We start from the raw sequence: 27,801 nt of genomic DNA on the forward strand, positions 1-27,801 counted from the left end.
AGAGATACTTAATAATAAAATTACCCGAGTGAAAGTAAAAAGTACAGCATAGTAAAAATACTCCTAAAAGTACTTTTTTAAAAAAGCTACTCAAGTATATGTAATTGAGTAAATGTAACTAGTTAAAGCAGAGCCTTTGCAGAGGCAAATGTGACAAAAGGTTTTACATAAATCTCATTTTAAATAGAGCTGATCTTCACAGAGTAGTTCTATTTATAATGAGATTAATTGGGTTTAATCACTCTATGCAGACAGAACAAAACTCCTAAAAAACTCCAGCATCTTTCCAAAAAATCAGTTAAAAAACAAACTAAACCACCGAAGGACTTCTAGATAAGCACTTTTTAAATTTAGCTGAAGAATGACCTGAGTATTTATTCCATCTGTTAATCCAAGTTTTTGGCTGTTAGATGGTGGAAGCCTAAATTCACTGTGCAGAATCATAACATCACAATATAATTCACTACATTTTCTAAGATAGCAAAATGAGAAAAGATTAAACATTATGAAATGTTACCAGCTTTATGAGCTTTGACGATGCATGAAATAACATTTCAGTTTTATTTCTGAGTAATTTGATGTTTGACATACCACAGACTTGGAAGAACATCTCTATTTGCATCCTTTGTTTTCCTGGCTGTCATCTAGTTGAGGATTTTATCCGACCGACTGCGAGAACCAAGAAACCAATTTTACCCAGCAAACAAAAAAACAAAAAACAAACGCTGTAATAAATCTTTAGAGCTCATTGTTTAATATTTGCTGTTATTGCTTAATGTGTCAACACCAGTCAGAGTCATGTGAAGGGCAAAATCGTGTTGTTGACCAGAAAAATTATATTTGGTAACTTAGGGTAGCAGCAAATCTTTAATGCAGTTGTTATATTTGGAAAAAAGGGATAATTTCCATGGAATGCATGACTGGGTTGCACCATCTATTTCTCAAAGAAATGGCATGTGGCTGGGCGTGACAAGGACTTTAAAAGCAACGTCTGCAGAGTTATCAGGCAGAACACGCTTGGTGCCAACCAGACCGCTTTCAGCTCATCATCTCAGGAGGACAAACACAACAGGAGCAGCCATGAGTCTCAACTGGCCTACTGACTACAGCTCAGGTGCAGTATGAAAACTCCACTATTTGTTTTGGAACACAGACTAAAACTATGTAGTTAAGTTTAAGGCATGTAAATCTTTTCACTGGAGATTTTAAAACTCTGGAGACATTTTGGTTGCAGTTCCACTGTACAAAGCTGTTTTTGAAAAGCACAATAAATATTGAACATGCTTAAACTTGTCTCAGGTGGACATAATCCTTAAAAATATAAAGAGCAGCTGCGCCCTGACTGAATGGATCAAGATTTAAAAGAAAAATGGCTGTTATTAAGACACTTCAAGAGCTTTATGACTTCAGGCTTTAATGTGGGAGGCCTCACAGCATTAAAAGACCATTTCGGTTTCTTAAAGCTTAGTTTGGTCACTTTGTAGTATGTCGGACTTGGTTGCATGGCAACATTTACAAGAATACCATATTTTCCTTTTCCCTCCTTTTTCTACACCAAAATCCTCTCCTTGTTATATCCCAGCTGCTAAGACAAGTCTGGTGAATAAATCAGAACTTTTTACACTTTTTAAAATAGCTTTTTTTCTTTTCAAAGAGTTTGTGCGATTCTATCCAAGCCTATGGAGACATAATAAACAACATTTATCTCCATTCCCTTCCTGAAATTCAACTTAGCGAAATTATAAAGAAAAAAAAATGTTTTTGCATATTTTTTATTTTTTTTTTTACATCAAAATAGGTGATTTAATAAAGCTGACTATGCAATTTCCCATCCTTGTTTTTTTTCTACACCTTCTATTTTGTTGCTTATATATTCTGTAAATTGATTTTGGCTCATGAGAAAACTCAATTTTTGCTTTTTTGTGATATTTAGCTATTTAAAATTTTTTGATGATAATAATAAGCCAAGTTTACAAAATCCATCCAGCTTTCTTTATTAATATAAATAAAAACAAACTTCCCCCAGGGCAACTTAGCAGAAAAACAGACTTCATCTTTAAAAAAAAAATCCAAAATATTTCAGATTTTACATTAAATCACTGGATTCCATGTGGATCCTTGAACTAAAAAAGCACTACATTTTAAAATTATAGATAATTATAAGTAGAAGAAGCTATAAAACATCTAAATCAATGAATGAGAACAGAAGTATGGCAGAGCAGACCGAGCAGCGGAGAAGATGATTATGATTTCTGAGCTGCAGAGGTTTACAGCTCAGCAGGGCGCGTATCAGACTGAGATGAGTCTGACTGTGAACAATTGTTATTTATTTGTTCATTTTCCACTTGAGTAACTCTGAATGTGTGTCTTTAATTGCTTGAGCTTTACAGATGAATGTAGAGAAGCTTTCAGGCAGACAGGTGTTTCTGCCTCTCATGTACGGCCGCCAAGAACAACAGAACACACCTTGGAAGTGTAACATTAAACTTTCCAGGCAACTATGTCAACATAAAACAGCAACGTAGTGGCTTCTACAAAAAAAAACCAACAAAAAAACATTTTTATGTTGTAATTTGAGTTTGATACCGTGTTGATTTGTAGAATACAAAAACAGATTATGAAACATTAATCCAGCAAGTGATTCACCTGCTAATGAAATAACCTGGAGCTGCCTCTAATTTTATTAATCTATAAACGGATAAATATTTTCATTACTCTATCTCTCAGCTGTGTTTATTTACAATTAAAGAAAAATAACTTTATCCAGAGTTATTGAGCAGTTCAAACAGTGAATCTACTGCCGTGTTCAGTGTCTGGTTTGGTGAAGGTCGAGGAAAATGTGAACGGCGATGTGGCATCATGAAGATTTATTTAAACTTGACATGAACATGAGTTCACCAAACTACAGATGTAAAAACACACAAATCCTGCACCAGACAAAAGCATTGAACTTGAATGCAATGTGAGATAGGTGAGGCGGAAACTAATCAGGCACCAGGTGAAAAACATGAGCTGAGTTAACAGGATGGACTACAGGAATAAATGCAAACGAGAAATAAAACCAGACGTCCAGAAGAGCCGTTTCAAACTCATCTTCATTTTGGGCCAAATCAATATCAGGAATGTTCTAAAGTATTGATAAAACCCATTAACAAACTGTTAAAATACTAATAAATATCTGTCTCTGCTTTTTGTAAGCACTTCATAAAATTAAACATCTTCTCACATTATTCAATCCCTCCAGGATGTCACAACTGACTTAGTGATTTTCTTTTATTTTTTTTTTGCATATAAAATCACTACTTTTGTGGCGCTAATTTATAAATATTTTTAAGGAATTTTACAATATTTACATTTATGTATTACATTAACTTGACATCAAGTAAGGCTCAGGCATCAGTGTCGTAAAAGTACAAAATACTGCCATAAGGCAGGAGTTAAAATGTACAATAAACTTACGGTTATACATTAGCGGGTAAAAATGTGGGAATCTGTTGATTTTACGTAAATTTACACAATCACAGAATAACAGAAAATGGCTTGATATGACTTAGCATCTGGAGCCTTGTGGGCCACACAGAAAGCTATGGTGGGCCGTGGTTGGCCCCCGGGCCTTAGGTTTGAAACATGTGATCTGGAAGATAACAGACCCTGTTCAACACAAGTGAAAAGAAAACCAAATGAGGCCAGGGATGAGAATTAAATAAGACTAACTGAAGCAGAAATCTAATTTAAACAAATAGAAAATAACCCAAAGAAACAAACATGACACCAGGACAAATACAAGCCCAAACCTACAGATAAATAAGAAAACGCCTGATGGTTTGGTGAGTTGTGTTTAATTTTCTCCAAACATTTTACTGTTAAGGTCCAACATTTCTAATCCAGGTTGTTCTGGAGAAGAGAATATTTCCCCAAAGGTTCTGGCAGACAGCTTAGATGGGCAGATTTTGGAGAAATTTTTTAAAATATTTTCATACCTGTCCTGCTGTTGACTTGAAAAAAGAATTTTTTTTTTTCTTACACAACTTGACCACAGAGTGAACTTGTCATTATTAAAACTGCTTGTAAAATAATCAGTGCCAGGTAATTAGAGAGATGCTGTTTCTTTTCTCGGCTTGTGGCTGTTGACATTTCCTTTGAGCTTCATGTTAACACACGCCTGGAGGTTTATGCTTCTGAAGAGATTCTTACCTGCGTTTAATGAGGGAATCTGCTTCACAACATCCAGCAGCTGCAACAGATTTTGGATGTTTTTAGCCAGGATTTTCTAACTAAATAAAAACATTTAGTTCTCCGGAGAATCGGTTACCTGTGTAGGTGTTGCTCTTTTTTTAAAAAGCCAGAAACAGTAAATGAATTAGAAGGACTGGAATCACAACCTTAATACAATAATTTGATAAGCTTACCTGTAGCTCACTTTCATTACACACTCATTCATAGTCACACAATAATTGACAGGTAATTATTGATTCATTTAACCCAAACTTTCTCTTCGTTGTTCTTTTCTGGGGCAAAATCCATGTTCAGATGTTGCTCAATCAGTTTTTGTGGTTGGATTTATTTACTTACAGTTCTTTATCCAGCTTTCTTTGCATGAGGTTTGTGGATTTCTGCAGTGTTTGCACAACTCTTGAGGGTGTTGCTGCAGAGGTTAAGGAAAGGGTGTGTTTCATTGTACTCTCCTGTTTTGGCATGCCCCGTTCACACACAGGCTGGGATGAGTAAATTAAGCAACCAACACACCCAGTTTCTGCTGTCAATGTATGTCAGCAGACTTTTGACAGATAGTTAGTAACAGAGTTCAACACTCACCACGCCCCGTCTGCATCCAACTGACCTGAACAGGCAGGATTGGTTTTCAGAACAATCTGGCTCAGAGCCGCGAGAAGGACTCTGACCTCGTTTATTACTCAATAGCATGAACAACATAAATTATAACGCTTTAAAAATAATCTGAATCATCTTATAGGGCCAGAATACATTAATAAAACCAATTAAACTATTAAAACATCAATAAGTAGCTGTTCCTCCAGGATTTTGTGATTGCTTTACTGAAGTTTTGCAATCAAAATTATACATTTTGTGGCGCCAATTTTGAAATATTTGTAAGGAATTCAATATTTGTGCTCATGTATGATGTTAAATGAGATTTTTTATTTCTCGCTGTATCGATTACAGAGTATAACTTGACATCAAGTAAGGCTGATTCAGCAGTCGCTTAACCCCAATGTTTTTGACCAGTTTTGAGAAAATGTGCAGTAAAATCAGAAAAAATTTACAGATTTGTTGATTTTGTGTGCATTTTGCAGATTTGTGACAAACTGGAAGAACTTGCTGATGTAATTTAGAGTCTTGAGGGGCACATGAAAAGCTATGGTGGGCCAAATTTGCTTTTCCTTGAGTTTGACACGTGTGGTGTAGATTTAAAGGAACTCAGTATTTCAGCCGTTTTGCAGTTTTCTGGAAATTTGATCCAAATTTGTGGTGCATAGAAAGTTTTCTTTCTGTCTTTTCTTTATTTGACCAGGTGAAACTTCACAAAAATCCAGATCTTATATGTAAGAGGGAAATCTGGAACCCATTGCGACAAAAGTAAAACAAACTAAACCATATAAGCAAGTTCAAAACAATCACAAAGTATTATAAAACAATTATTTTTGATTAATACACTGCTGAATGCTCCTCCTCCAGGTTTGGGTTTAGTTCTGGATGCAGAGCAGAACCAGAACCCAAGAGGTCTGGAAGGTTGATCCAGCAGCAGCAGATCTTTAAGCTCATCAGTGATTTATAAACTACCAGCAGTATTTTAAAGTCTGTTCTCTCAGTGAAGGACTGTAGAACTGAGTGATGTAGAACAGGTGATGTGCTCTATCTTCCTGGTTTTAATCAGAATGTGGCTGAAGAGAAACACCTGGATGAGTTTCTTTATGTCTTGCTGAGACATTAAATGTTCTTCAGGTGATAGAAGGCCAACTTTGTAACTGTCTCTATGTTGCTCTGAATGTTCAAATCTAGTTTCTTTCTCATTAATGTTATGATTCTTATTTATTTTTTGTTTGTCCTGTCCTGTTTTTGTAGTTTTTAGATTAGTGGACCTCCACACTGACACCAACAACTATGAGCATCACACCAGTGAGATCTCCGTGAAGGAGCTGATCGTCAGACGAGGCCAAGCCTTCAAACTCACCCTCAAACTGACTCAACCTTTCAACCTGGGCTTTGATCAGCTCATAATGACTGTGGTGACAGGTTGGTGCCTTTAAATTAATTGTTTTTATCTAGGCCTGTTGCAATAAGTGATAAATCAATTAATCACATGATAGATTAAAAGAAGCTCAATAATTCCCATTTGCATGATTTACCTTTATTCTCTTTCTACCAAAAACTGGATGTTTTGTTTAAAGAGATTTCATAATTCATTTTATTTGTTGTTTTGTTGATCTATTTTTGATATTTAAAATGTCTTCCAGTTCCATCCAAACATCAGTTAAACCTTTTAGTTTTATATATAAAAAGCCTGTTAGTGCCTTTGTGTTTTCATTTATCCATATTAGTTTATCTAAAAAAAATTTCAATGAAACATGTTGAAGTTTGTGACAAAATGTGAGAGAATGCCAAAGATATAAAACTTTCTATTGCTTTTTAATGTTGCAGGAATGTGTACTTCATTATCTTTCCCATCATAGCAAACTGTCACAGCATGGAGGCAGTTTAACAAATAAATAATAAACATATTTTTTTCATTAAAGTTACATCCTGCGCCTTTAGTAGCAATTTTTATTTGCATGGGGCCTATAAATTAATCTCTATTTTATAAAGTTTCATATATTTTTTGTAAAAAACTGAACTGATACTTGTATCCAGAGGATTGTTGCCTTACTCCTTCAGTTGTGTCTGTTTGCAGGAAATGATCCATCGGAGGATCTGGGGACGAAGTCTCGCTTCGGCGTCCCGGGCCGGTCACTGCATTCAGCTTCAGCCAAGGCGGTGTGGAAGGCAGAGCTTCAACGGGGCTCTTCTCCTGAAACCGGAGTCCTGGTTCTGATCGTTTCACCGCCAGCTGACACGCCCATCGGCGAATACACGCTGTCTGCCAGCCTCAAGGACAAGGAAAAGGTTTTGGCAAACTTCTCTGTCCTCTTCAACCCGTGGAGTTCTGGTGAGTTTGTGGGTTATTTGTCTTTTCATTTCTTTCTGTTTGTTTTTGACTGTGAGGGGATGTAATGAGCTTTTCAGAAGTTTCTAAATTAACTCTAGTTCAGTGTTTCTCAAACTTTTTCAGACCACTTGGCCCATTTAACACACACTCACCTGATAAGATAAACAATTATTAAAAAATTTGATTTTATTTTGCTTTAAATTAAGTATTGAACGTGTCTCAATAGACAAAAGAAACCATTTTGACCTAATAATTGCTTTTTAAATTAGTTTGTACTTAATAAATGGCATATTTCATCATCATAACCAAAAACTTTTTATTTTGTAGAAAACATAAAAACATTTATTGCATTTTCCCAACCTAAGAGTGACATATCTATCTATCTATCTATCTATCTATCTATCTATCTATCTATCTATCTATCTATCTATCTATCTATCTATCTGTCTGTCTGTCTGTCTGTCTGTCTGTCTGTCTGTCTATCTACATAGATAGATATCTATCTATAGATAGATAGATAGATAGATAGATAGATAGATAGATAGATAGATAGATGAGACCACTACAAATGATCAGTTCTCTGATTTTACTTTTTACGTTTTCCAGAGCTATGAATGTAGACATGTTTACTCAATGCAGACCATTTTATAGGAAAATATCCAATAAAATATCTGCATTTATGTCTGGACAGTAAATTATTATCTTTTAAATATTCAGACCTGGTCCAGATATAAAACAACCCAATTTCAATGTGGATCTAAATATCCTCCATAAGAATTTCTCCCTGATTTTCCAAATTGAGTTGCTTACTACTCATAAATGCTCTATTTAACCCCTCTAAAAGCTGATATATCTCCCATCAAAAGTTTTTCTGTGTTGTTTTTAGCTGATTGACCAGTTTCTGTATTATTTGGCTTCCTCTTCAGATGACTGGGTGTTTCTGCCCAAGGAGGAGGAGAGGCGGGAGTATGTGCTGAATGAACAGGGAATCATCTACAGAGGAGGCGGAGATTACATCTCTCCAATGTTCTGGGACTTTGGGCAGGTACAAACACAAACCAAACTCATAAACATTAAAAACTTAATGTGTTTTTACTGAACTCCTTCAAGATGAGACTAAACTGCCATGATGTCTAATTTAAAAAAGAGAATGTTTATTTGATTATTGGTGTTAAGTTTTCAGGAGCAAATTCTCAGTTTTCAGAAAACTTTAGTTCACCTTATTAAAGTTAAGGACAAAGTGTGTTTGGATGTTTGAATATTAGTTTTATTGACACCTGGTGTTTAGATTTTATCTCACAGCTGTGGAATAACAGCAGATTAAGAGCAGTAATCTACCATTTCTGTCTTTCTGTGCAGTTTGAGGAGGGCATGGTGAAGATCTGCATGAAGATGCTCGACCTCAACGTCAAACACTGGCTTAATCCAGCTGATGACGTTTCTGCTCGCTCCAGCCCCATCTACGTCAGCCGGGTGGTCAGCGCCATGGTAGGCCACAAACCCCTGGCTCTCAGTTTAGAGTGCCGTAATTTGCCGACAGCTGACGTAAACTGCTTGTGTGTTTAGAAAAAATAATTTCAGATAAGTTTGAAAGAATAATAAATAGATTAATAACACAAAAATGAAGGATTTTATATCTCAGCATGCTTTAGTTAGTTTTATAAACACACATTATAGTCCCAGTTATTTATAGTTTTTCCGATTAATTACTGTCTTCATTTATTTCAGTTAACAAAAATGTTTCCTGAATTTCATATTTCGTTATTTTGTTAGTTTCAGTTAACCATGACAGCCTTTTCTTACATTCGGAGCAGAAACGTATAACTTTGGATTCGAGTATATTGCTGAAGTGAAAGTGTGATTAACTTTCCTTCAGATCAACAGCTCTGATGAAGGCGGCGTTGTGATGGGAAACTGGGGAAACAACTTCAGCGGCGGGGTCCCGCCCACCTACTGGAGCGGCAGCTACGCCATCCTGAAGCAGTGGTACAACTCCTACTACCGCTCCGTCAGATACGGGCAGTGCTGGGTGTTTGCCGGCGTCATGTGTTCTGGTAAAGTCTGACTGTCAGCTTCTACGTTCACTGAAAATATTCAGTTAAACCTGCAGCATATAAGTATTTTAAACAATATGGTTTTTACATATTGTCACGGTTTGTTATGAGACAGATAATCTGTGAAAAGATGGATCACCTTCTCATCTCCTGAAGAAATGCACAAAAACAACCAATCAGAGCCAGGAGGAGGGGCTTAGAGCTGTCAGTCAACCTTGTGTACTTGCTGCTAAATGTGCTAATGGCGTATAAAAAATTCGCCATTACAGAAAGACTGTTTATCCACCACCATGCTACAGGCTACGCTAGCTGCAGCATAGTAAAGAAAAATGAAGGGATTGTGATTGACAGCACTAAGACCCGCCTCCTGGATCTGATTGGTTGTTTCTATTTAGCACTGAGAGAAGGTAGAGGAGCTATTTTTTCTCAGATTATCTGTCTCATACTTTAAAGTCACAACATGGTGACAATTTCAACAAATGTGTAAAAGAACATATTTATTATTAAAGTTACATACTGCAGCTTTAATAATCAAAAATAAAGTCACAGGCATCAAGACGAACCAGGTGGAGAAAAAAAACATTTTCCTGAATTTTTCATGCGTGGTTTCAGTGATGCGGCTGCTGGGGATTCCCTGCCGTGTCGTCAGCAACTTCCAGTCGGCTCACGACACCAACAAGAATCTGACCATCGACAGCTACTTTGATTATAACGGAGCGATGGAGAGGGAGTCCAGAGACAGCATCTGGTGAGAGGCTCTGTATTTACTGCTCTAAAGATGCACAGAGTCTGAAAACCTCTCAATGTCTGTTGGTTTTTATTTTAGCAGGTTTGTTGAGAGTCTGAATATTGTGCTCTCTTCTTAAGGAACTTCCACGTCTGGGTTGAGGGGTGGATGAGACGACCAGACCTGGCAACAGACGGGAAATATGATGGCTGGCAGGTTGTGGATCCAACACCACAGGAAAGGAGTGAAGGTACGGAAAGCCGTCCCTCTGCATCTTTTATTAATTCTCATCAACTTGTTGTTTGTACTCATCTTAAACCAGTCGGGTGAACGTTTGAATAAAATAACTTGATAATCTGTTGCATGTGTGTCTGCAGGTCTGTTCTGCTGTGGCCCGGCCTCAGTGACCGCCATCCGGAACGGAGAGGTCGATCTTAAATACGACGTCCCGTTTGTCTTCGCCGAGGTCAACGCTGACTCCGTTTACTGGCTGGTCAGTATAGAGTAAACTCTGAAGCATTAATAAAGAAAAGCTTGATTGCTTATGATGGGTTTTTGATGGCCTTGCCAGGTGAGAAGTGATGGATCCAGGATGAAAATCTTTTCTGACACGGTGACAGTTGGACAGAACATCTCCACCAAGGCGGTTGGCTCATACCAGAGGACGGACCTCACCAACACCTACAAGCACAGAGAAGGTGGGCTCACCTGCATGGACAGCAGGGGGCGCTCTGTGGTTTCAAACTGAAAACACAGAGCGCAGAGTGCTCTTGTAGCTCTGATTAGCTACAAGAGCTTTTTGTAAAAAAAAAAAAAAAGAAATAAAGTTGATAGAAAATTTTGTAAATAAAACATCAACAACAAAACTTAAATAAAGGGAAATCTTTCTGTAGGTTATGTATGTACAATCAAACGCCATTATCATTTTGAACAGATAATTACCAGTAACACTGTGTATTACCGTGTTACTGGTGTAAATACGGTGTATTTTTTCATACACCGTGTTACTGATGTATGAAAAAAAAATAAATAAATCAAACAACACTGGAGGAAACCTGATATTTACAGACTCAAATCAACTGACATGAAACTGTTAATGCGTTAAAATGCTGTGATGAAACTTGTTTATTCACGCAGCTTCTTTGACTGACCCGATACAGGATCTGTGGAGGAAAGAAAGGTCTTTGCATATGCTCTCGACAAAATCGCAAATGGATCAACGATGAGGCGGGATGCTGGTGGTTCTGGTACGGGGGTTTTGGGTTCAGGGTCGGAGACGAGCATCGTACCTCCACCTGATCCTTCTCAACCACAACTGCGCATCCGATTTGAAGAGGTAGCCTTCGTCCAGAGTGCTGGACGTCTTTCCTGGTCTACTGCTATGAAGAAGAGAGTGAACTTTCACTTTCCTCTGATTCCCAATGAAGGTCTCCAAGCCTGAGAATGGGAAGGATGTGAACCTGAAGATGATTCTGAGCAGTGACACCAGCACCACCAGAACGTTTTCTGTCAACATCAGCATCCAGGCCATGAAGTACACGGGCCAGCCAGCGGGGAACATCCAGACCGAGGTCACAGAGCAGAAGCTGCTGCCGAAGAAAGGTCGTTCACTTTTCTTTTTTCTTTGAAAACTTGGATCTAAAATTGAAATCTGACAACCATGAACTCAAATTTGCTTGTTTTTTTGGTTTGTTTTAGATCTGATTGTCCCTATTAAGGTCCCATACTCAGTCTACCATAAGTACATGATACAAAGCCGGACCATGAGCATATCAGCGATCATCACTGACCTACAGAATGAGGACAACGTGTACTTGGCAACAAACAGAGTTGTGCTCATCAACCCCCCAGTCTCCATCACTGTAAGTACAGAAACTACCAATGTAACTTTTTAAAAGTCACCTCTTCCCCACCTATTAAAGGGGCAGTATCATGTAGCTTTCCATCATGTTTTAATGTTTTTCCCTGATCAAATCAAACCTGGGGCGTCGCCTTGATTCTTTTATGCATGTTTGAGAAATCCTTTGATCTCCATGGCAACCATTCAGCAGTCATAAACGCCTGGTTGGACCTAGCCCCGCCTTCAAGATGAGGCTGAGAGCTCCTTCAGACTAGCCAGCAGCAATTAGCAAACCGCTGGAGATACGCTGTTTTTATTTTTTACAGTGTGAAACTGCGTAGTGGCTTTCTTTTATTTTGCACAACATGAAACTGGATCAGATCTGGTTCAAGCATATTTGTACTTTTTGTCTTTTCACCAGGACTGCTAAGTTTGAGGAAAATATATTTTTTTGCATTTTTTTTTTCTTATTGAGTTATTAATTTATTTTTTAGGTTAAAAAAGTACATTAAATTATTTTAGAGTTAGTTTTTTCAGCTGATTAAGGCTGTTTGTGATGCAGGTGACTGGGGGAAGCAAGGTGAACCAGGAGCTGACTGCTGAAGTGGTTTTCATGAATCCTATCGATGACACCTTGAGGGATTGCTCTATGAGTCTGTCTGGAAGTGGACTCATGATCGGGCAAGAAATAACCAAGTGAGTATGCATGACGGAACTACAAAATTATTGCAGAAATGATGGTTTTTAGGCATTTAAACTGTAGTTAAATATAATCTGCTGAACTGAAGGTTTTCTACACTGCAATAAAGTCTGAGAGGGAAACAGTAAAAGCAAGTGTTGATTAGCTAATATTTCTTCAAACTATTTTTGAAATTGCTTTTGTGCTGCTTGCAGACTTCCAAATCTGCGGCCAAACTGCAGGTTCCGTGTTGCAGTCGTCCTCGTTCCCTACAAAACCGGAGAGCGGAGTCTGCTGGTCAACTTCAGCTGCAATTCCTTCAAAGACATCAAGTCCAGCTGCATCGTCAACATTAAACCTTGACTTTCTCACATTGTCTCCCCTTTACGACAAGATGATTGAAATCAAGACAGAAGATGTGTCATGTATTTTAGGTTTCACGGTTTTGCATAATCTGGGATATTATATGTTTATTAAAGCATTGCACAATTTCTTGCTAATCTAGAATTAATTTATTTAAGGATGTTTTGATTTTACTTTGAGTGTTAATGAAAGGATATATAAGAAATATCACAAACTGTCCTTCTGCTTTCCAAGAACTAAAGAAACTTTCTCCTGCAGTTTCATACTTCTGTGTGCTTTGTGTTTCAGGAATTTCTCTTTATAATATGTATTCCTGATTAATAAATTTACAAAACATGAAATGTCTTCTCTTTGCAATTACTTAATTGTGCAACTTTTTGTCTAATTAAATAACATAAACCTAGAGTCTAGTTAGGATGTGTAATTTTGTGACATAATAGCTTTAATAATCACATTAAGTTGGAGTCTGCTATGATTTTTTCATCCTGTTCTGTCACTTGGGATTTAATTTTTCACACTATTTATTTCTCTTTTTTCTTTACTTTTTTATTCATTCCAATAAGTTAATAGTTACCCTCAGTAAATGCCTTAGAAATGCCTAACATTTTGATTGTGACAAGACAAAATTAGAGTATTTTTAAGCCAGTATGCCTAAATAACAGTATTGCAGACATCTGAGAGAACAAAATTAAATTAAAAAATTATTTTTAAATTATTATTTCTAATTTTCAAGTTAATACTCAAATAACGTGAGACCTGCTCATTGAACATGATTTTTTTTATATAATTTTATTTCAAACAAATAACATGAACATACATATGGACGTTGATGACAAATATTAGAATATTACAATAATAAAAACAAATAATAAAGAATAATTACAGACATTCAGGGTGTTGATGTTAAAGTCTAGAGAGCCAAAAGTTAAAGAAATATACATTGGTAAAATAAAACTTTGTGTACCTTTTCAGTTATAGTTTTCATAACAAAAAGTGTCAAAGATATATTTAAATACATATGAAGAAGGATATATTACAGCAAAAAGAAAAAAACAAAACCCAAAACAAACAAACAAACAAACAAAAAGCAAACAGAGGGATCTGCTTATGAGATGAAGTTACATTTTTGGAGAAGAGTTAAAGTTTTTACTAGTTTCTTATTATTAAAGTTAAGCTTTTCAACAGAAGCAACATCCATTTTTAAGTCAGTTTCTCATTGAACATGATTTGCTTCCCAGAGCCAGAAACGGCGTTTCCCTGAAATAGAAACCGACCAACTGCTGCGCTCCGTCTGATGATGCGTTCACGGCTGTCCACAAAATGGGACACATTAAATTAAACGTGTGAACTTGTGATGGTATTAAAAAAAAGAAGAAAAAATTAGAGAATGATGTACCTTTGTTTGTAAAAAAAGTATTTCAGTTCTCAATTGAGTTTAAACGTTTTGTATGTTTTTCCTTTGATTTGTGAAATCAGAATAAAATGTGCCAATTTCATAGTAAAAATAATTCACCGAAGCCATTTAAAACCCAGTTAAAAGTTTTACTATTTGCAGCTGTAAGATCCAAACCCTTGATTATAAATCAGTCACTATGGATGTTTTATTTTTGCTTTTTTAAATAAAATGGTTCCGGAGATTTTATCTGTCCATGTGCTTTTGATTAATAACAAATACTATTGCTGCTGATGCTGCTACGACTACTACTCATAATAATTGAATAAATTAATTAAAAAAACAGCATGGAGGGGTTTTTCAGGATGTAGACATAATGAAATTCAGTTAGCAATACATAAATTGCTAAATATCTAATTACAAATAAAACTAAAAACACAAACATACTTATATTGATAATTGAAATGTTGAAATAATTTATAATTTACACAATTAAATAACTACAACTTAGAAATGATTCATTATCCATTATTTTTATGTTATATTTTCAGTCAAATGTAAAATTCTCAATTTGGGGGGACTAACTACTACAACCAAGGCGATTGGTCTACAGTTGAGTTGCTATGCAGGTAATCCATTTTGAGTTTGGGTGTATTTTAAAAATATTTTATTGTGGCTCATAGTAAAGGAACTGTGAATTAATAAAATTAAATTTAAAAAAACAATTGAAACAGTTACGTATGACAATAAATCTTAATCATTTAAATTTAATTCATTACTGAAACATTTAAATTAGTTATTAAATTTATGAATTATAGTTTTAATTATGTAAATATCTATAAGGGAAAAAAGTGGAACTTCAAAACAGCGATCGGCCCCTAGAGGGCACAAGGCAACGCTTATTCACACACATTTCAGATTTGCGACGCTTGAAAGGGTCCCTGAACGCACCGTTAAAACGAAGTGAAACCGATACGTTAGCCTGCAGTAGCTCCCCCTCAGTGCTCCCTCCACCAAACTGAGAAGTTACGAGATCCAACCGGCATCTTCTTTCCAGAAGCTCCGCACAGACCGAGGACAACCTCGTGTCTGTAATCCGGCAGGACGACATTAGAGCTCAGAGTAATGTTAGCGTTAGCTGGGCTAACTGGGAACAAGTGTTGTCGCTTTCAAACCAAACTGCAGAGTAGGAATCCCCACTGTCAGATCAACCAGCCGGTAAGATGTGCTAACATTTACAGAGCTAGCTTAGCAGTGGCTAAGTAGTTAGCTTTAATATACCCCCCTCAAAACACTATGCCCCCAAAAATCTTTATTAAAAAATACCCTCTATAAACTGAGTTGCATTATTCGGAGCAATTAATTAATTTAGCTTCGGTATGATTGAAAAAGCCAGACTGATAGGTTAGTTTATATCACTAGCTAACGTTAGTTTACTGTGAAGGAATACACTATAATCATAATGACTTTATGTGGCGAATTTACTCGTTTTAAGTCCTCATTTAAATTAAGCTGCCCTCACATTATATGTACAGTAACTTCACAACATCTACAGTCTAATGATAACTGATATAAGGAATATTGTGCTATAAATATTAATTATTTTTGCTGATTTCTTTTTTCTTTCTTTTGATTACCTTGTATATGAATGGTGCACAACAAATGTAGTGTAATAACAAACGGTTCAGTTTACACATAAGTGTTATCAAATTAATCCAGTCATATAATTATAGTCAAACTATACGGTTAAATGAAATCATGCCGCATTAATTTCTGTAATTACTTTTTCAAGATGTCAGTAACATTCATTCTACTCTAATAGACAGTCGTCTTACTTGGAACTGAAAGTAAAAGTACAATAAAGAAATATAACAAGAGCAGCTTGACTTAAAGATTTATGCAGGATTTTCTCTGAATAATTTGATTTTCTATTTTTCCAGGAACAGTTTTAAAGTCTAGAAATGCCTCAGAAACAGAAACCCAAGTCTTGGACAGAACTAAAGCAAGCAGGAAATGAATGTTTCAAGACGGGCCAGTATGGAGACGCCACCAGCCTGTACAGCCAGGCCATCAAGGAACTAGAGAAGTCCAGTGAGTATTAATGCGCCATTTTCTGTGAACATGGCAGCTTTTTTAGCAATACTGAAAAAAGTGATACAACATTATGTATTTTAAATACCTCCAACGATATCACAGATGATATTCCACATTTCTTTTCTTTTTTTTCTTTCACACACAGACAGACACACACACACACACACACACACACACACTCAGAGCATTTTGGAGGAAAAAAGCCTCAACTCTTGTTGAATTCATCCCATTTACATGTCAAATAATGAACATTTGCTTCTCTTCTTGGCACCCTGCAGGGAAAATGTTCAGTTTTAATCTGCTGTTGTTGTTTATGCACAGATAAAAAGAACCCTGAAGATTTGGCCATCCTGTACTCCAACCGAGCCGCCAGCTACCTGAAGGACGGGAACTGCTCAGAATGTGTCAAAGACTGCGATACGTAAGTAGTTTATGTGTCATTTTCTAGTTAATCTCAGTTTTTAACAGTTTACTCCTTTTTCCTAGCTCTTTTTCATTTATCTGTATGTTTGTTTTTTGTTTTATATTTTATTTTTATTTGTTTTTAAATATCTTATATTTATGACCAGGAAGAGTTTCCATTTAACTATAATTTTAACATTTCATTTCACTTCATTTATCCCAAAGTAAAATTAAGTCATAGCTCGTTTAATCCAAGTATCTTTGGAGGATCTCCAGTAGCAGTCAGTGTTGCTGACTGAAGAAGCCTCTGACTGAAGACAGTCTCATGTTTGTTCAGCCTTTTGAGCTGCTAATCAGCTGCTCTCTTTATGCTGGCCACAATAAGCAATAAATCAATTAATCACATGATAAATTAAAATGAGCTCAATAATTTCCGTTTGGATGATTTATGGTTCAGTCTGCTGCTTTGGTCTCAACCAGCCCTTCTTATGAAGGACAATTTTGTTTACAGAGACTTCATAATTCATTTTGTTTGTTGTTTTGTTTATTTATTTAGGATATTTAAATGTTTTCCAGTTCCAGGGTTACAGGGTTAAATGTTCATTACAATTTAAAGGTTATTCATCTTTGAGATATTACTGTTTATCAAAATAACTTCTGGGACAATTTATCATCCAGAAATATTATATATATATCAAATAAAATAATGTTATAATGGCTGCTGGTTGTAAAAAAACAAATTGTTTCCTGTTTCCTGCATCTTCACTGGCCGAAAGAAAAGAGCAGAACTCCTTCCAACTGCACAGCATCGAAAACAGAGACAATAATTGTTCCATAAAGCAATGCTTCAACTAAAAAATATGAATAAAAATCCAAAATCAGAACAAATCACAACTAAAATGAGTTTTCATGAAAACTCATTTATTTACGCAGTTCTGCAGAAACCAGATTTTTTGTTTCATCTTATTCTTTTTTCCAAACCTTGCGCCTCCTGTTTCATGTGGATTTCCGGCCCGTTGGAAACGCAGCGTTTGAGTTGTTCAGCTGCAGTCTGCTCGTCCTCCCTCAGGTCTCTGCAGTTGTTCCCGTTCAACGTGAAGTCTCTGCTCCGACGCGCTGCTGCCTACGAAGCCTTGGAGCGCTACAGACACGCTTACATCGACTACAAAACCGCCCTGCAGATCGACTGCAACATAGCAGCAGCTCATGACGGCACCAACAGGTCAGGACCGCTGCTCCCTTCAAACACCCGACAGATAAACCAGCTTCTGCCTCTCAGGACGAGTTTAGGAAGAATGTGGCGGTTTAGTTTCTCACTCAGTTTTACATCCTTTCTTTGAAACTGGTGTTTTATTTGTCATCATTTGTTTTATGTCTTCAAACAAATGAATTATGTTTTACAAACATGTAAAAACTTAATTTTTATAAAAGTTACACACTGCAGCTTTACATCTTCACCCACTCTGCCACTGCGGGCAGCATGTTGTCGTTTATTTTGCATGTAAATAAAATCATCTCCTGTTTTCTCAGAATGACTAAAGCGCTAACAGAGGCAGACGGCCCGTCGTGGAGGGAGAAACTTCCTCCCATCCCCACCGTTCCTCTGTCGGTGAGGGAAAAGCTCGCCCAGCAGGCTGCAGGCAGCGGCCCGAAGGCGAACCCGGCGCCGCAGCAGAACGGCATCAAGAAAACAGACAAACCCGGTGAGCACTTACAGCTTCCTACAGCAACAAAGAATAAGTCACCACTCAGTTCTTTAAGAGATGGAATGGGATAATTTTGCCCCAATTTATTGGACCTAACAAAGAGCTATATATTTAAATCCTTTTTTTTTCTTGCTAGCACCAAGTGACAAAGATATGAAAAAAGCGCAGGCTCTGAAGGAAGAAGGCAACAGTCTGGTGAAGAAAGGGGAGCATAAGAAGGCCATAGAGAAGTACAGCCAGAGCCTGAAACTCAACCCCAACGAGATCACAACCTACACCAACCGGTGAGCTGAAGATACCTTTACATGTAGATAAACCAGAAAATACAAGACAGATGTGTTAAAAACAAACACCAGACGCCTGCAAACAGAATTTTACTCAAATTCAGCCCCGTCTGCTCAGAAACAATTTTAGTGAAGGTTTGAAACCAGAAATGATCAGTTTTGGTGATGATAAAAATGATTAAAAATCTACTAAGTACTTCCCATTTGAATCAGGCTTCCTCAGGACGCCACTTATGTAACTAAATGAGATTTATATCACTAAACTGATCACAGCAGCTGCATTTAATCACATATTTATTGATGTTCTCATAAAACAGTGAAGAAAGTAGCAAAGATAACATTTCCAATAGCATGATTTTTTTTTCTTTAAACATCATTAATGGGAATTTATTGAAACACCAATAAATCTAAATCCTCATCGTGATGAGAACATTTTCACAATAAGAGCCGCTCCGTGTCTCTCACCTCAGATAACAAACATGGCGCCGTTCGGCAGGGTTGCCAGATCTGACAGTTTCCAGCGAAACACTTTTTTTTCTTGTGTGGCTCCCTCATTTTTAAACCATGAAGTTGCTCTATGATTTCTGTTTTACAATACCGCTAAGAGTGACACTCAGCCCCGTCTCCAGACGAGTTTAACAGGGGGGCAAAACGAATACATAGCAACAATAATATTACTCAAGTAAAGAAAAAGGTACAGTCAGTGCAGTAAAACTACTCGTATAAGTACTTTTTTCCAAAAAAGTTACTCAATGTAACAAGTATTACACACTTTTGAACATAAGCACCAGGAGCCTACAGGCTACTTGTTAAGCTTAAGGTGCTGTATTGATGTTAGCTAGTCATCTTTTAGCTAACTTCACCTGCATCCAGCAGCTTTACTCAACAGTCAGTTAGTTTGGGGGAAAAACTGTGAAAAGTTCTTTGCGTTTTGCTGGTTTGCTGCCTGTGTAGGCGGCTCGGGCAAACAGGTTACCACATGTTAACAACGGATTAAACAGTTTTAACTGCTGATAAAAGTGACAGAAGGTGCTAACATTGGAAGTGCAGAAGCTCCCACTGTATCAAACTGATATAGGAATAACAGAGAGTTGGCCACTGAGGTAAAAACAACAAACAGCTTCCAGTCCAGGGGCACGGCTGACTCTGTGGGTGGGCAATGCACCCCAATGCCCGTCCGTGCCGCCGGGCCTGGTGACCCTTGATTAACCAGTGACTATAAATTATAGACATAACATTCAGAGTCTTAAAATGTCTAAATCAGGGTGCCCAAACTTTTTGAGAGCAAGATCTACTTTTCCTCTCACCAGCCGCCTGAGATCTACCTCATGACACAAAGACATAAAAATGACAAATTAAACTCTATTGACTTATTTTATGTGCGAATATGCATCAGTTGTAGCAGAAATAATAAAGTGACAGAAAACCTGATGCAGTTTCTTCCTCAGTGAGATTCTGACACTGGGAGCAGGTTACTGGTTTCTCAGTCAGAAGCTGGTTGCAAACCAGCAGGTGTCGGTCAGTCATGGTGGATCTGAACTTTGGGCTGATGACTGAAATATGAGAAACTAACCAAAGAGCCCAGAAAAGGTAAAGACAGATCTTTAGAAGTTGGGATATAATTAATTTAATTTCACATAATTATCGCTGTAGAATTAGTTAAAACTTAATGAAATATATTTGTCCTATTTGATGTTTGTTGTGACGTATGCTCACATACGAACGAGGTAATTAGTCAAAGTTTGTCGTTTATTGAATGTTCAGAAACTACAGCAGCTGTGATGAGCCACAGCAAAGATAAAACAACCTGAACAGGTGATCAACTCTAAACCACTCCACCTTTTTACTTTCTGTCTCTTTGTAGTTTAAGCCACCCGTTGCCGTGGTTACCACCTGCGCCCACCTGGCGAGCAGAGATTATGTTAAAAACACAACATTCAGTCCGTTACGATATCATGTTTCCAGGCGTTATATTTATTCCTCGATTATTAATAAGCCTCTCATGAACACAGCGGTGGTTGAGCAGCTCATTTAAACTCCTGCTCTGCTCCCAGTCGGTCTGAGTCGCCTTTTTTTTCTTTTTTTCTGTTAATGGGACCGAAACGCACTGAATTGCGCAACACCTTGTTCAAACAATAATTACTGAAATTATTAATTTTAACATGTTTCGTTGATTTTTTTTATAATTATTCTTTTTTAATGAAGCTACAAACGTTTAGGATCTTAGTGAATATTTTTGATCAGCCCGTCAGAAGAGGAAGCGCTGCTCTCAGCGTCCTGGTGGCGTTCAGAGTGTCATCTGCCGAGATCGACTCAAAACCTTCCGCGATCGACGTATTGGGCACCCCTGGTCTAAATAAATGCGTTAATGAGTTGTGTTGTGTTCAGGGCGCTGTGCTACCTGTCGGTGAAGCAGTACAGAGACGCCGTCAGGGACTGCAGCGAGGCGCTCAGGATGGACGGCGGCAACGTGAAGGCGCTCTACCGGAGAGCGCAGGCTCACAAGGAGCTCAAGGTGAGAGCACAAACCTTTTCCCTAAAGAAGAATGATCTAGAGTGATAGATCTAGAGCCAACGCACAGCCTCTGTTATTACAGTTAGAAACCAGTGATCAGGTTGACCTCTGACCTGACCCTCCAGAGCCACATAAAGCCGGTTCCACAGTGGTTCTTCCATCACCTGCAGAACATTTCAGGACCAGAGGACTAAAGTCTCAGACCAGAGAAACTCATCCAGGCGTCTCTCTTTAGTTGCATTGATTACTGCAGCAGCAGGTCTGACTAAAGATATCAATCCTGCAGCTGATCCAGAACGCTGCTGACCAAAACCAGGAAGATCTACACCACCCAGATCTACACCACCCAGATCTACACCACCCGGTTCTACAGTCCTTCACTGAGAGACTTTAAACTACAGCTGGTAGTTTGTAAATCACTGAACGGATTAAAGATCTGCTGCTGCTGTTTGATCAGCCTTCAGACCTCTCAGGTCTTCTGGTTCTGGTTCTGATCTGCATCCAGAACCAGAACCAATCATGGAGAAGCAGCATTCAGCTTCTATGCTCCACAAATCTGGAACAAACTTCCAGAAAACTGCAAAACAGCCGAAACACTGAGTTCCTTTAAATCCAGACTAAAACCCACCTGGTTTGAGCTGCTTTAGAAACATGATAATTGAAACATTGATCAATAATCTGATGTGTAACGACAGCAACACGTATGTTATACATGTTCTTAAAGTAAAGCACGTTGAACCGCCTTGTTGCTGAAATGTGCTACACAAATAAACTTGATTGATTGTTTTAGACAAACACAGCAGCTTTCATAGCAACATTTCACTCACATACACCAGAAGATGTGGAGGCAGCAGGGCTGCCACCTTTCACTGCTTATTAATCTTATCTTGAGGATTTAAGATGATAAACTGGACTTTATCTGCTGTTGGTCTGTAGGAATGGTAACAGGAAGCAGGACGGCCTCAGCATGAGCTCAGTCTGTATGTGGGGCTGAAAGAAAAACCCAACCTTCCTCTGTTATGAAGAGGAAACATTTTCCTGTTTCTGTTTTTACTTCTGTTAACTCTGATCTATGAAAAACTTGATCTTTCTTCCTGAAAAGCTGTAATTATTACCACAGATTCTCCAGACGCCTTTCAGCTCAGACACATTTCTTCCAGCTGAGACGTCCTGATGTGTTTATATTTGGATTTTTAGTTGTGAGTTGATGCGTCTGGATCGGTTTGTCACTGAAACGTTTCATTTTCGTCCCTGCAGGACCTGAAGGCCTGTGTGGACGACCTGAATGTCCTCCTGAAGGTGGAGCCAAAGAACTCGGCCGCTCTGAAGCTGCTGCAGGAGGCGCAGAAGAAGTGAGACGGCATCTGGACCGGTGCCGGGATCCGGGCGTCTGAGTCAGAACGCTCCAGTTTGACCCGACCGATCTACAGCTGTTCAGTTTTAACAGTCAGCCCCTCTGATTCAGTATTTATGTTTATTTATATCAGCTGCAGTTATTCCCTCATGTTTCCAGCCTGTATGTTTATCATCTATAACCATAAAGTTCAGCCATGAGCGAATATTCATCTACAATCCACCGCAGAGACAAAACATCTTTTTATTTGGCAGCTAATGAGCAAAAAGTTTTTCCATTCCTTTTTAATCAGTTTATTTCCAAACCTGTTAATAAAATACTCCAAACACTCAGTTCTGGTACCAAATGGCATGAAACCGGTTCCTCTGGGGGTTTCACTGTGTCTGTCTGTGGGTGGATCAGACACGATGAGTCAGCAGAAATTATGGACCCAGATGTAAATGTTCATGATGATTATAAAAGCTGAGCCAACAGTAATGCAGATTGGACATAAAGTCTCCAGGAATTGTATTTTTTCAGATCAGGAATCTCTGATCTGAAGTCGTTTCTCCGTCTGAATGTTTCCTCTGATCCTGAAAGGAAATGCAGTGAAAAAAAGCCACATGATCTCATACTTTATGCGTTTATGCCTCTTACATTATGAGTAACTTTTCAGTAAATATTCATCAGGAGGAAACAAACTCAGACGCTGTGATTGGGAGTGCACTGACTTCACTTTTCTAGACGGTCACCGATTTTTTTTAAAACTCTGACTTGCAGATTCCGATTTTGGCCGACATCAATTTTTTTTTCTAAATATATCAACGTAGTTGCTAAGTTTGCAGCAGTGACTGTTAACATGCAGACGTGACCTGGTGTCAGCAAAGCTGAAGGCGACAGCGGCTGATTTCCAGACCTCAGGTAAAATGTCGGTGGATCAGATTGATTCGTCATGAATCGGCTGATTAAGAAAATCTGCCGATCTGTCGGTTCATCCCTGAGGATTCCTGAATTAGCACATGAAGTCGACTTTACCTGCTTCAGAATAAAAAACAATCCTGATGAAACTGATTGACCTCAAAATAAGGAAAATCCCTCAGACTGAAGCGTCTGCTGAGGATTGAAATATTGTAGAAAGTACCTCAGAGCTGCAGAAGGCTGTCAGGTTGAAAGATGAACCCTGAAAACAGGATTTCCCTGAACCCCAAAGATAAATACAGATTTTAAACTATAAAGTTTTAGGAGAAAACGGGAAAGAAAATGAATCCGCTTGGCTGGAGAAGCGATTCCTGAGTATCAGATCTATATGAATAAAATAAATCGGATTAGCTGTGATGATGATGATGAAACTTCATGATCTTTTTCATGTTTTGCTCTGAGGTTATTTTATTTTATTTCTTTACTTTTGGTCTCCGGTTTTTGACCGCTTATCACGGGAGGATGTTGATCTTTCAACATTTAAGAAGTTCCTCATTTATTGCAGTTTTTGTAATGTTTGATCAAACATTGTTCTGAACTATATCATCACATTTGTTTGCTTGTGTAAGATCGCTTCATTTCTCCTCTGAAGGATCGGGACCTTTAATAAAAAACTCTCTTCCCGCCATTTTGTTTTCCTGTTTTTTCACTGCGATGTGAACATTAGAAATGTTTTCCTTTCCATCCATCTTGCCTGAAGTGCCTGCCTTTGTCATTCATCTGCTGCTTTGGATTAGTGTATGCAAAATAAAAAGGATTTTAAAAGATAATTCATGTTTTTGCTTTATCCAGAGAAAGTTTGCGAAACATAAATTGATCTCCGATTGTTCTGATCGTAAACAAACCTTCAGAGTGAATTGTGTTTTCACATCTTTGGCTCAGCATTTTCTATTTCACCGTTGTCTTCCTAATAAAAACTTGGTTGTTCTCACCTGGTTTGAACAGATTGATAAAATATGACCTTTAACTTGCTAATATGCAACACCTTTCAGATAAAAATCTGTATAGTCATGTGCAGGTGTTTCCAGTCATGCAGATATTTTTTTTCTTCTGTTTTGCATGCACACACATTCAATAAATTAAAATATTATTTGATAAATTCATTTATTTTGGGAACTTTATCAAAATGTGAAAGATTACTTGGATTAATTACACACAGATGGATATCTTATCACTTTTTATCTTAACACTTTTTCTGTTAGTGATTTTCTAAAAGTTTGTGAAAACATGACATTTAAAATTAGAAACAGCCTTAATTAAAAGCATGTTTACTGCCAGCTTAGAGGTTATCAGTTTCAAAAGCCAAATTTAGGCAGTTTTTAAGTGACGTCACACTTACAGGGACTTTGTAGCCGACGGCCATCTTGGTAGGCAGCTGTAACTATTCAGTTGCTATGCTAAAAATAAACAAGCCATAAGCTTAGAACTAGCTTTGCCTCATTCCAATCTAATTTATAAACAATATAAGTACATTACAGTTTTTAAGTGCTCAGTTTTCTATTTATTGTTCATCTTTGCTTCACGTTGCGCTTGCCTACCAAGATGGCGGTTCAGGTGTGCGGATCAATCCCGGTTTAGGTTTGTGGGGTCTGTGTATTATCACATCTTTAGCAGAATGTCCATATCTACAGTGTTGATCATTCTTCCTGACTGGCGGTCACCAGCCTTCAGAGCTGGGCATTGATCACTTTGCTTCCGTTTCTCTACGTGTTTTTTTTCTAAAATCTAAGTTGGGTTACATTCTGGTGGGTTTCCTGACTACAGGTCCAAGTTTTTAATGTTTCTTTGAACTACTTGCATTTGTATAACAAATTCATCAAGTCAGAGGACTCCGAAGAAACAATCATTTGCTTACAGATGGCGATAAGCTGGCTTGTGGTGAACTGACAGAAGACAGACCGTCATTAAATCGGAAACAGCAGCAGCAGACAAGTGGTGGGAGAAATGTCTGACCCAAAGACAACCTCCACTCTGCTGAACCAGCAACACACCGGAGATCACTAAATTCTGGCTGCACTACCAAACTGTTGTCAGCTTTCTGATTAAAGTGGATTTTTTTTGCCACACTGTTGGCACCTCTAACCTTTTCTTCTCTGGACAAAAACAATCAGCAGGATTCATTATAAAATGACTTTGCTCCAGAGGCGGATCTGAGTCCTTTTTGTTAGCTGCACTCACAAACATCTGTTGCTAACATTTAGCAAGCTCTGCACTGGTGGCAACAATTCTGCCCATTAGTAAGCGACACTCCCAGATGTCCTAAAGCTTTTGTCTTGGCAGCTGAAACAGTCAACCAGGAATCATTTTTTAAAATGATAATCAGAGTCAAAGGTTTGTAGCAAACCTTTTCTTTTACTTGCTGGTAGATCATTCTGATGAGTCGGGCAAACAGGTCACATCATCCACCTGTAGAGCTGGACACCTCAAATGTTTAGTGGTAAACAAGTCTGTGTTTTACAAGCGAGGTCTTTTCTGCCTGTTTGGGTTGGATGTTCATGTGCGTAGCAGCTTGTCTGGAACGGTTCCTCTGCTAAAAGAGGAAACAGAAACCGTTGGGTTCTGTTGCAGGACAAAGAGGCACCGCTCGACAACCACACTGCTTTCACTGATCTCATTTAGTTCTGGTACGACTGGACGGCCTTTCGTTGTTAAAATTCTTCAGTTTTTTACCTGGATATTTAAGTTTTCTTCAAAGCTTGTAATGGCGAGTAGCTTGAAAGCGAAAGTGTAACCAACATGTTGAGGTAAATGTTTACGTTGGCAGAGAACTCAGACATGAATTTCCTCAAAGCAGATCCAGTTCATACAGAAAGGAGGGGAGACGGTTTCTCTCTCTCTCACACACACACACACACTTGCGTGACTATCTTTGTGGGGACTTTCCATTGACTTTCATTCATTTCTACAGCCTGAACCTTACTCTTATCTTAACCCTAACCACTATATACCTAACCCTAACCAAAACTCAATTCACACCTTCGTCCTAAATCTGACCCCGACCCAAAAACAGCGTTTCCCCTTGTGGGGACCAGGCTTTGGTCCCCACAACGTATTACAAACAAACACATGTATGCACGCACGCACGCACGCGCACACACACACACACACACACACACACACACACACACACACACACACACACACACACCAGTCAGTCTGTACTCTAAAACATGGAGACCAAACGTGGATGTACAATTCACTACAAACACAGAAAATCAAAGTATTTTTGTTCTACTTTCTAGTGAAAAAATCTTAGTACACTTGAAATAAGACAAAACTTAAGAAATCTTTAAGGTATAGGAGCTTGTTTTAAGTCAATAATTCTTTAATATTGATGAAAAAGGCCGAGGTACATTGGCAGATTATTTTACTTAGACATGTTTCCCATGTTATAAGTAAAATAATCCACCAATAGAACTACTTTTCCAATTTTAAGGAATTATTTACTTAGAAGCTTTTCGATCTTGCTGAAAAGTTACTTGTAAGTTTTATTTAATTTCAAGTGACCAAGATATTTCCACTAGAAAGATTCTTGGTAAGGTTTAGTGCTTTTGCAGTCATTCGGTTTTCCTACATTCTGTGAGATTCGTAGGTTGAGCACACCAGAGTTCTCACCAGTGACTGCAGCTCTGAACTTGAAGCTCCTGCCCCACCCTGCGATGTGACATGTAAAACTAATGTAGCAGTGAGTCAGATGCTACACACCTCTGAGCTCCTCCCCGCTGAATACACACGCTGTAAAAGTCGGCGAGCGACCACAGCGTGAACCGTGACTCACCGCTCCGGCTGACGGGAGCCGCAGCAAGCAGCAGCAGGCATGTTCAGACAACGAGACGCACAAAGAAAAGACTCCTGGAGTTCTGAGCTTTCAAACCCAGCGCAGACGGAAACGTGTCCTCACACAAGGATCTGCGTAAATGTGCTAGAACAATTCATTTTGAAGATACATCAACTGTCTGGAAACACTTTTCCGAGTTACGTCTCCCCAGTGGAATGGTCAAAATCAAATAATATCACATGAAATGAATACGGAAGTTGGCCCCGAAGCCTCGTTTCTGGTCTCAAGTGAGCTGGGCGCGGCAGCTTCTTGGCCCTGAATGCAAACATTTAGATAAACCGGACAGAACAGCACCCACTGGAGCAGATCAGTACTTTACTGGTAGATGTGCAGATCAATTGATCATGCATTGACAAAACAATAGAGTTAAAAAAAACAGGGATGACTAAAACTGGTTCTAGTGAATTTCATTGAAAATCATAGTAAAATGGGC

The 27,801-nt window shown here is 38.1% G+C and overlaps 2 protein-coding genes across 3 annotated transcripts; both read left to right on the forward strand.

The window, feature by feature from the left end:
• Positions 1–997: 997 nt before the first annotated feature.
• Positions 998–13,170, forward strand: LOC103143235 (protein-glutamine gamma-glutamyltransferase E-like). The gene is made up of 15 exons (XM_007559692.2): positions 998–1,114; positions 6,082–6,252; positions 6,908–7,162; positions 8,089–8,207; positions 8,522–8,650; positions 9,039–9,216; positions 9,829–9,964; positions 10,084–10,193; positions 10,321–10,436; positions 10,515–10,641; positions 11,104–11,279; positions 11,371–11,545; positions 11,642–11,805; positions 12,346–12,479; positions 12,678–13,170. The coding sequence occupies exons 1-15, from the start codon at positions 1,081–1,083 to the stop codon at positions 12,823–12,825; spliced, it is 2,172 nt and encodes a 723-aa protein (XP_007559754.1). The 5' UTR covers positions 998–1,080; the 3' UTR covers positions 12,826–13,170.
• Positions 13,171–15,156: 1,986 nt separating this feature from the next.
• On the forward strand, positions 15,157–24,300 carry tomm34 (translocase of outer mitochondrial membrane 34). Of its 2 annotated transcripts, none has more exons than XM_016675141.1 (8): positions 15,157–15,436; positions 16,164–16,309; positions 16,634–16,733; positions 17,784–17,936; positions 18,245–18,417; positions 18,557–18,704; positions 21,093–21,219; positions 22,477–24,300. In XM_016675141.1, exons 2-8 carry the CDS (start codon positions 16,180–16,182, stop codon positions 22,573–22,575), a joined length of 930 nt encoding a protein of 309 aa, XP_016530627.1. In that variant the 5' UTR covers positions 15,157–15,436; positions 16,164–16,179; the 3' UTR covers positions 22,576–24,300. The 2 variants fall into 2 exon arrangements, with proteins under 2 accessions (XP_016530627.1, XP_007559755.1); XM_007559693.2 differs by having other exon boundaries at positions 15,158–15,436; positions 16,159–16,309.
• The last annotated feature ends 3,501 nt before the right edge of the window (positions 24,301–27,801 follow it).

The sequence above is a fragment of the Poecilia formosa genome, unplaced genomic scaffold (genome assembly GCF_000485575.1).
Source record: "Poecilia formosa unplaced genomic scaffold, Poecilia_formosa-5.1.2 Scaffold106, whole genome shotgun sequence".
Classification (NCBI taxonomy): domain Eukaryota; kingdom Metazoa; phylum Chordata; class Actinopteri; order Cyprinodontiformes; family Poeciliidae; genus Poecilia; species Poecilia formosa.

What these genes read in the sequence shown, in the direction of transcription:
- tomm34 (XM_016675141.1), top strand. Translation starts at nt 16,180, where the DNA reads ATGCCTCAGAAACAGAAACCCAAGTCTTGGACAGAACTAAAGCAAGCA. An exon ending in TGTGTCAAAGACTGCGATAC is followed by an intron (nt 16,734 to 17,783) that starts GTAAGTAGTTTA and finishes GTCCTCCCTCAG; the next exon opens with GTCTCTGCAGTTGTTCCCGT. An exon ending in ATCACAACCTACACCAACCG is followed by an intron (nt 18,705 to 21,092) that starts GTGAGCTGAAGA and finishes TGTTGTGTTCAG; the next exon opens with GGCGCTGTGCTACCTGTCGG.
- LOC103143235 (XM_007559692.2), top strand. Translation starts at nt 1,081, where the DNA reads ATGAGTCTCAACTGGCCTACTGACTACAGCTCAG. An exon ending in CTTCAACCCGTGGAGTTCTG is followed by an intron (nt 7,163 to 8,088) that starts GTGAGTTTGTGG and finishes CTTCCTCTTCAG; the next exon opens with ATGACTGGGTGTTTCTGCCC. An exon ending in GAAGCTGCTGCCGAAGAAAG is followed by an intron (nt 11,546 to 11,641) that starts GTCGTTCACTTT and finishes GGTTTGTTTTAG; the next exon opens with ATCTGATTGTCCCTATTAAG.